This window comes from Acanthaster planci, linkage group LG18 (genome assembly GCF_054643075.1).
Source record: "Acanthaster planci isolate LZ-2023a linkage group LG18, COTS_SCS, whole genome shotgun sequence".
NCBI classification, from domain to species: domain Eukaryota; kingdom Metazoa; phylum Echinodermata; class Asteroidea; order Valvatida; family Acanthasteridae; genus Acanthaster; species Acanthaster planci.
This window is the reverse complement of record NC_141794.1, coordinates 5,094,805-5,104,832: the sequence shown is the minus strand read 5'-3', so window position 1 is coordinate 5,104,832 and position 10,028 is coordinate 5,094,805. Positions and strand designations below refer to the sequence as shown.

Below are 10,028 nucleotides of genomic sequence, written 5' to 3'. Positions count from 1 at the left end.
GAAACCCATTCGAACACACTGGGGGTATACAGCTCGATGTAGCCATGGCAGATGCCACGATAGTCCTCTACCCTCACGGGTATGCCATCCATACTCTTGAGAGGAGAAAAGGGTCCCTTACTTTCTAGTTCACTCGCCGTACCATTTTCTGGGCTTGGGACGCCATTCCTGGGGGCCATCGCACGCAGTGCATGTCGGAGTGGAATGTAACGCACGCATACCACCTGCTCGATAACAGGATGACCCTGCGGTAATGGCTTCCAATTTGGCTATACCATACATTCCATAGGTCTTTCTTAATATTTAAGCAGATTTTATGCACCGGAACTGAAAACGAGGCTGTAGGGGACTCTGCGCTGTCGGCGAACACGGAGAAGCATTGTTCAATGCCGTGTTGTATCAATCACAAACGAAGAACATCACCAGAAATTATAGCTTTCATGGAATTAGCATTCATCCAAAGGTCCTGCAGAAAAAGTGGACGAGACGAGGGGCCACTATGCAAAGTAGATTTTGACTTTGAAACGACTAATTGGGCACTTAAGATGTTCGTATGAAAAATCGTAATCACCGGCCCTACACCGTACACGTTATTGCACTTCGGTGCGGTTCGATTGATCCAGTCTTTTCCTTCGTCCACGATTGATCGCGCCCAGCTTAATGAAATAACGTCTGTAATTTTGGAATTAGCATCCATACAATTCTGAACTTCGAAAGGAAATAGCCCAATTATTGAAGGTACCCGCTGAATGACAAAAAAGTTTTCAAGCTGCTCGATCGTGGCGACAACCGGCCGTTTAGGCCTAGACATAAACGGTGCATGCCTGTAACGTCCACGCTGTTGCTCTCCACTGATTTTGGATGTACTCCTCCACAAACCCGAAGGTTATCTCAGGAACCACGGAAAGATCCGTTAAGTTTACAGCCATCTGTACACGCAAGTCCCCTACAGCCTCGTTTTAGTTGATGTGAATAAAATTTGCATAAAAATTAAGAAAGGCCTACATGTATGGACTCCGTAAAATCCACCGTATGCAATATGCACATTTGCACCTACGGGAAAGTGACACATCGACAGAACACAAGCAAAACTGACAAAGCGAATCTGTGCAAAGCCTGATCCATCAGCGCTTTAAATTTATTTGTCAACACGAACACGCAACATGTACACCTCGAAAAAAGTAGTCCCCTTATGAGGCAAATATGCACAAAAAATTGCTACCGGTACTTGCTCTAGGAATCCAATTTTGATACAAGTTTTTTTCACAAGTTGTTTTGTTCTCAACAAGAATTATTTATATCTACGTATACCCCAGTGATTTGGTGGAAAAAAGGTACTATTTACAAAGGTTCGACATGTTATACAAGCATTTTGTACGTAATTATAAAACATGTTGTTAGAAAAAACCTTTGCGCCACACGCATGCGCACAAGCATCCACATTATTTGGTTTAATACCTGTCTCTCTGAAGATAATGTTCCGTTTAAAATCATGCACGTGATGATTACGTGTTAAAGAAAAGAGTATCAATACTGGGCGCGGGGGATGACACGTCCTTTCAAGTGAGCGCTGTTTCTCAGCACTTTTGCAAACCAATGCAGATATAGAAACAGGTCTGCACTTAGGAAATTGTTCTGCTCCTGGCGAAAGGGAAAAAGGGTTGTGGTAAACATAAATCAGGTGAGTTCCTATAGAGGTTGTGCACGGCAGCCATTTTCCCGGTAAGTGCTTTTGTTCCACAGGGATACACATGAGTAGACCTTTTGTACTTTCCCTCCGTAACAAAAGCGGTTGTCGTAAAGATGGCAGCCATGCAAAACCGCTGTGGCTTAGTGGATTTGACTGGATTGCTCAAATAGTTTTATGCCATAACAAAGTAACATCTAACTGCATAAAAACGGGCTTGCAGAAACTGCAGAATCTCTGTTGCTTACATATAAATAGTCTTTTGCGCTTAATTTCAGTCAAGCACGGTGTTAGACCGATAAGAAGCCAATGAATTCAATAAGATTTTTCAGGACATTTTTTCAGGTCCCCATTTTCTAAAAGATTTGAAAACAATAAACGATTTGTAAGTTTAACTTGAATGATGCCTTGCGCTTATTCGACCGCACTTATTTGAGTAACAGCATAGTGTCAAAATCATATTGGACTTCCCCGACTGGTAAAGCTCTCTTTGATTCAGAAACGTTCAGTATTGGAATGGTCTGGTGCCCTTAACCCATACTCGTCGACTACAAAACTGTATTTGTAGGCTGCATACTCTTGCTACATAGCGTGACAGACTTGCCCTACAACTGGACTAAAGGGTGAAAGGCCGTGATCACTTTCAATGGGAAATTCAAATCAAAACATTCGTGGGGCAATGTATGACCCCCCAAAAAATAAATTTTACTAAATTCTGTTTACTCGTAGATAACCGCACCTATTTTAGACTTCTTACACGATAGATACAGAAATATTTTGAAATAATGAGGGTTTTTTCGAAGCCCGTTTGGCTGTGCGGTCAACGAAACACTAGAATTGATCTCATTAATGAGAAAGATGGTTGAAAAGCGACTATCCGACCATTGGAAAACTCGTCCCATCATCCATACACTGACAGGGAAACTCGATTTCCCGCTAGCCAAGGTGCACACAAGACTTCGCACAATATCAAAAAAGGGCCAAGACTGAACCTTTTCATGATAAAAGTGCACATTATCTTGTCTCGACGTAGGTTTTAGGTGGATGAGGCCGTACAACTGACAACAAACTAACGCCAGAGTTTAAACTTAAGATTAGAGTACTGTGTGAATGTCAAACAGAACCCTTCCCAGTGTCCCCCAAATACCATCATTTCTTGGTCGATACGACTGCAAAACGATGTTGCCCCAAAACTGAAAACATATCTACACGATACGCTTTTCCTTCCGTACACTATATACACACAATTGTAGTGCTTAAAACTGCAGCAAGATAATTCAACGTACGATAGTTTTGATCTGAAGTCCGGAAGAAAACAACTTTGATAAAATACAGTGCTAATATTACAGTCACCTCTATTATTTTAGATCTTACTTGGTCCCTTTTTTGTTTAGCATACTCATTATGTTGGTGATGTAAAACAAGAAGAAGAGACAGAGGTCACTGACGAGAATTCACTATCCACAGAATCGGTGAACGGAACACATGCCGCCAAAGGGCATCAACTGTAACAATAGCTACGGTTCGCACCAAAAAAAACAAAACAAAAACAAAAAACAAAAAAAAACCTCCCCCGATCTCTTTGTGAGAAGATAGACCCAAGTAGGCCTTTATTATTTTGATGGTTACATTTCAACGACGTTTTCAACCACGTTACACTCATGATTCTCTAGGGCTATGTAGTGCCATCTGGTGCTTACAAAAGTGTTGCCAGGACCAAGCAAATTTTATTTGATCATGGGCAAAATACTGCCGAGATTAAGTGGGTAAGCAATGTACATCGTGCACTGACAGTTGAGGAGGCATATTGAGTTCGCATAACCTTCCTAATTCTGCGCGTTTTCATCAGCAGCAGCCCCTGGATACAAGAATGTTGTACCAGACATGTACCTTGACCCGTTTCATCGTTCTGTCCGATCAGAGAACGGTGGTGATCGGTATTTTTCCCAGTTCTCATAGGACAGATTTCGGGCAGCACACGTTACACTGGGGTGCGTTCCATTAGCTTCTACGAGTTGACTCGTGTTTAACCTCGCTCCCACCTTCTCGCTTGTTTGACACGGCACACACACGGCAATCCCCACGTCAGAGTTACCCTGTGCAAGCTAATCGAACGCAACCGAGTACATGAGAAGGGATAACGCTGTGTGTTACTCACAATGCCTTGTATTACCAATCGGAAATTTTGTGAAAGGGATCGGCGACCTGGGATACAAAGTGTAGGTGGTATAAGACGGGTACATGCAACATTTCAATGTTTCGCTTGACGGTTTGAAACTCTCTTCATGCATGATTGTTTCATACATTAGCCAAAACTGAAGCTGCGCCTAAGCGTCGATGTCACGACAGCGTTTTGAAATAAACGATCAAGGCTGTTCTACCACACTACAGGCTACAGTTGTTCCACAGCATGTGCAGTGGTTTTCAACCACCAACACCGTAACTGCCATAGATTTCATTTGAGAAAAAAAACCGCCACGGGTGAACTTTATACTTAAAATCAAGAACAGCTGAATTAAGAGCACTGCCCGCACGGGATATTTCCATAAAAAATTAAAATGGCGCCGAGCAAACTGCAAAGTTTTTTAAATTCATCTAAAGCCGGGAAAAAGTGCAGAGAAAGGAACACCAATTACTTTGGAAAGTTTTAAAAATCTTTGGTTTCAGTGTTTAAGAAGATGATCGAAATTCCTCATAGATAAATTTAACTATTGACTGGTATAAAATGACTGAATGATTAAAAAAGCCAGGAGCCCAATCAGATTGACAAACTGTGAACAAAACAAACGTCGTTGATTCAAAGTGTTACTCGATGAAATAAGAAACTCTGACCTACTACCGGGAATAATTTCAGGTAACGACTGACCACATAGTTGCAAATTCGAGTAGGCATGGTCAGGGGCAATACTTAGTTCACTGGTCTCCTCTGAACTTTGGTTATATACATTATACATGTAACAGGATTTAGGGTCCCTGTTTATTTTAAACCTGAACGTAAGGAACTCTTTTGGAAATTTAAGAAGAAAAAATCACCATTAAAAATCATTCTGAAATTATTATCACAGCGTTTTTTCAGGATTAAACCAGAATATCGAGTCATGGAGCAATTGAAAGCAAACTAAACAATACCGGTACGACAGCTGGGGGAAATCCATTGTCAAGAAGATGTATGGCCCAACAGATGAGCCGTTTTGCAAGCCGTGGGCCACTTGCTCGGCTTATAGCTTAATAGACTAAATCGTTTCAAACTTCCGAGCCTTAGGCTGCATCAGTTTTCCAATACTCGCACATACGTGTATAGTGTGGGACGCTGCGGATTTTCCCCGCGTTTTTTTTCTGTCTGGAATAAAAAATAGTTATCTATTACAAATGGGAAAACTGTTTTGCGTGCGTTGTTAGGGGTCATCAACACGTTCTCAATAATCCACAATAACACAACCCTCTGCCTGAATAACCAAATCGATTATCACATATGCTTTCAAAATATTTCAGCGGCACAAAAATGACCTTAGTATTCATGGTTATTTTTACTATAGCAGTGGAAATATTTGCGGCTTTTCACAATCAGGGTGGGAGTTCAATTTTGGACGATGCCCCATGCCCTATAAACAAAAACAATCCATCACGTGTTTCAAATTTGACTGAATCTTGATCCACAATGCTTCGGTCATCCTGGTTAAGAAAAAGAAGAAAAAAAGAAGAAGAAAAAAAAAAGAAAAGAAAAGAAAAAAAAAGAAAATCGCGTGTTATCGGGAAACCCTGAGAGTAGTAACTTTTGTCTCCAAAGGAATGGACCTGAAACCATAATGCCGGCTAATTTTTTCTTTGCGACAAAGCAATGTGCAGTTCTAAGACCGAAAAGAGTAAAGGTGAACATGTAAGCGAGACATACATGAGTGGATTCGACAAACAAATTACCGACGACAGAACTCAAGAATTGAGGTATAACCATTTGCCTTAAAACTCCTCACACTGTACAGCTCCATCAATATCAACGATAAAAAATTGCACTGCTAATTGTAAACTTACAAATTCCAAACTGACAACTCGCTTTTCAAAAACACCTAGTTTACGATACACGTGCACATACACGTACAATGGGTGTGTCACATCGTAAAAATGTACAAGCAAAAATCACCATGACGACAAACGGAAAAGAACTCTGACAAATTCCCCGATTCTAAACGTTTCACTATACTGAACTTGCTACCCATCACGACTTTGTTTCACATTCAGACATTGTTTTTTAGTTAAAATACTCTACGGTTACCAAGAAACAGTTAAAAAACAATACAAATTAGGCCGTCCGTTTGTAAAATCGTTAAGCAATACACATCAAAATCCGTGAATAGAAAACGAAACAAACGAAAAAACATCAATAGTTTCGTATGAATATAAGTTCTTTGGCAGATGCGCGTGTTCCATCATAACGTTTTATACCGTATTACAATAAATCAGAAAGTCACCCATCAGTTTTGTTACGTTATAAAAGCTCACTATCTGAGCCTATGGCGAGGAAAAAAATGTAGTCTCTGACGTCATAATGACGAAACTACTTTGGTCAAGGGTGTAGAAAAGTCGCTTGCACCGGTTCAGAGTCCAAACTTCATCGCGTAAACACGTTGATAAAAAGGCCACAAAATTTATAACTTCAGTTACAACCTTTTGTTTTTCGAAGTTTCCCCTTCCTGCAAACTTTCTTACCCTATAGCCAACCGCCCCATCGTCAACGCATTTCCAATCCAAGGCCTCCCTGCAATAACAGCTTGTGCATTGAGTAGTCTTTTATCATCCAAGCCATCACCGAACTTTGACAGGCTGTAGGACTGACGGAGATGCCAGCCAGAACCCTTCAGAAAATCTTGAGAAACCAGCAGACACGGAAGTGGTCCCCATGCAGACGCAAATTGGGCTGCAGAGACATTACCCCCAGTGAACTTCACCAAAGTCAATTTAGTCCCCCATCTCTAATCTCTCAGACCTGCGCACCAGTTTTTTTTTCAGCTGCAAGAAGTGACTTTGGCCTTTGACGTTTATCGGGATAAGATAAAAAAAATGGTAACAGTTCAACAGATAATGTCACATGTTCACAATAAGTGTAATGCCTGGCGATTTCTTATGACAACTCAGTGATGGAAATCACGTCATGGCATCCGTGATGTAAATATGTTGATTTGTTTTACCTGTTTTTAAAAATTTCAACAAGGTAACCCAGTTATCAAAGAACTGTTCGCCCTTGGGGCCCTGGAAAAGTTACATATCAGTTAGAGTAGAACTTTTCTTCTTTCTGCGGATTGAGTGGGACCTGCAGACAGTACTGAGATAGGCCCAGACTACCCAAAGCCCCGTCTTTCGATCACAGGGCTCTTACCCCGCAAACATTTGATGATGGACTCATAAGTGAACGCCTCTGGCTCATTCTAACTAAAGACCGATTTCGACGGAAACGGCTGGTTTTAAAACAAGCCAGTGGGCAAGCGACCGTACAACCCTTGGATCACACACGTTCTCGTAATACACGCCTCGTTCTTGCAGCTACGCCAGTCCAAGCGGCCGTGGATTATATCAAAGCAGCCTTATAAACGAAAGCACCGGGTTTTAACCTTTCCCCCTTCCATAAATTTCTTTTCCCTGTTCATCAAACACGCCCGCCATTTTGACAATGACAGAGCACGCCGACGTGTAAAATTTGTGTAAATCCCTGAGGAAGATAATTGGCTATACTGCCGTCTTTCACTTCTGTACCTCCCGAAGCACACCATTTCTTTCGGTAATGGTGTCTTCCATCCAGTATGTGCTCCTGTACTGTAACGGCGTCAGTCTTGCCGAAGACCACAATTGATTCACTGTGACCTTCTGGAATTGGAGATCACGCCCTCTAGCGGTGGATTCCGCACATTGCATGCAGCCAATTTTTCCAACGGTGTCACGCGGCGCGGGACCGCTCTGCTGTCGTCATCTCGTTCGTCTGATGGTCACGTGGTCTGATCAGTGACGTCATGTTCTATCACGGTGTGTGACAAGCCTCAGGTGTGTATATCCGTGCAATGCCGTCCACTTTGCTGTTCAACTGATGAAAGTGTGAAGTTGCTGATAATGTGTTGTTTCGTTTGTTGTTGCACTGCTTCTGTTGCAATTTACACTGATGCATCATTGAGCATGTTGTTGTTAATGTTGTTACTGTTGTTGAATTCGTTGTTCTGTAGCTTGATATTTGTTCCAGTTGAAGGCAACAGCTAGACATGCCAGACAATCGCCAAATTGTCTTGTCGTCCATATTGTCCACACAATGTATAGTATCCGGTACACTGCTCCGTTCAACGTCCAATTAGGTCATCATTAGTGTTTCGAATAATCACACCAATAAAGTCACGAAATGGGGTCTGGGGACCAGACCCACACCCACCTGTGCGCCTCTCACTTCTTTTCCCCCCTGCTGGCGTTCTCGATCATCCGCCTGAACATTTTGGAATTGAGAAAGCGGGGGAAGGAGTCACGGTGCATGAGGATGTAGATTTGGTGCTGGGCCTCATCAAACGTGTGTGGAGTAGGATGGTCCATGTTCTTATTGACGGCTTCCCGGACCCGTGAGTCTAGGCTTACCTGAACCGAACAAATTGAGGGGAATATGGACATCATTACACTTCAAGAAAAATCAAGAACAAGAAGGACAGGGGTACGGTTGCAAGAAGAAAGCCAAAAGCCCCCCCAAAATAAGATACTAGCAGCAACAGACTTAAGCTAACAGATGTAGCAGCTGAATTCCTGCAGCAGTAGCACTGGCATCTTTTAGCAGCAGCAAAGCAGAAACAGCATCGAGTAGCAGCATTGAGTGTGCTTAGCAAGAGCAATAGTAGTGCGGGCAGGAGTTAAGTAGCTAGCCTGAGGTCATAGTAATGAAGCATCTACCATCTGCAGCAATGACAATAGCAGATGCCAGCAGTGGTCATTGGTTTGCTGGGTATGTAATAGAGACGGCAGTTATAGGTAGCAAGCCTCCAACAGTGGTACAGGCAGCATCTACCTACATAGCTTCTGCTGTTGATTGGCTATAGGCACTAAAGGTACAAGAGTAGTAGACACAGTCGGTGCAATAGCAAAAGTATGGTAAATGTTGCAGCATTTCTATGTAGCAAGCGTCTAGCAGTAGCAATGACAGTGTATACCACCTGCAGCTATGAGGACAGCAGCAGCAGATAGCCTCTACAGTTGGTTAGGAAGGTACCTGTAGATGCCATAGCGGTGTTGTAGTCGAGACCATCTCAGGACCATTCATATGACCAGATACAAGATCATGCACGAGGCCATTCACAAGACCAGTCACAAGCAACAGGGTGAACAGTGGCAAAGGAAAATACTTAAGTTGTACCGGTAGTTCATATGAATAGCTTGTGACTTTAATTCACAATGGGGTGTCTTCTGTAGGTCTTGTGAGGGTCTTTCAGTGTCTCATAAAGGTCTTACGAGGTCTCGACTTCAACACTGTTCAGTAGCAAATAGCAGCTGCTGGTAGCAGTTCTGGGTAGCAAACCTGCAGCAGTAGCACAGACATTATGTAGAAATGACAACAGCAGCAGCTAGCAGCTGCAAGTTAGCAAAGCAGAAAAACATGAGCAGCAACAACTAGCAGCTGCTGACAGAACCAGTAAGGTGTCTAGCGGGCTGCAGCAATAATTGCAGCAGTGCAAGCAAAGGTAGCAGATTAAGTGAAGCACAGAAAATAAGAACAGTTTTTAACCAACTGACAAAATTAACAGAGTGTCTGTGTAGTGTCAGGATTTCCAACTCCTTATCAACTCAACATACAAGCTGTTCAAGAAAGAGAGGGCATTCCCACTTGTCAGGACAATAGTTAAATCCTGTACTTTTCGACACCCAGGAAATTTTGTCAGGCTCGCTACATAGCAGCAATACTACACCCACATTACACCTACAAAATAAACTATCAATCAGACAGTGAAGATTGGTACTGGCTGGAAACGTGACAGCTATTCTATTCAGGAATAAACCAACCTCCTTTGGGGAGAGGATGGATATATAGTCCTCGTAAATTAGCCTCGCCTTTTCCTCCACAGCAGCCGAGTTTGATTCTTTCCCCAGCTCCTCGCAGGCGAGCCAAAATAGCAGATTCTCTTCGCTGTATTCCGATCGTAAAAAATCTCGAAATCTCCTGCGACCCCCTAGATGAAACAAGAATGTAATTGATCTCAAAAGAAAATCAGCACTGCATGTACTATCATTGTAAAAAATCCAAATAAGCAAATGTAAGAGTCAAAGCTGTGGGAGGATCTATGCAGAAGATTGCCCTTCATTAAAATTAATTCACTGGAAACGGATCTCT

At 42.4% G+C, this 10,028-nt stretch overlaps 1 protein-coding gene across 7 annotated transcripts in view; it reads right to left on the bottom strand.

Annotated features, from left to right (window-relative positions):
* Positions 1-1,104: 1,104 nt before the first annotated feature.
* LOC110985517 (regulator of G protein signaling 17-like) overlaps positions 1,105-10,028 on the bottom strand; it is a 38,718-nt gene continuing 29,794 nt past the window's right edge. For all 7 annotated transcript variants that reach the window (XM_087148590.1, XM_087148589.1, XM_087148591.1 and 4 more), the window contains 2 exons: positions 9,701-9,867; positions 1,105-8,290 (listed from right to left, as the gene is read on the bottom strand). In XM_087148590.1, the coding sequence (XP_087004716.1) occupies positions 8,105-8,290; positions 9,701-9,867 (353 nt within the window). In that variant the 3' untranslated portion in view covers positions 1,105-8,104. The remainder of the gene's footprint in view (positions 8,291-9,700; positions 9,868-10,028) is intronic.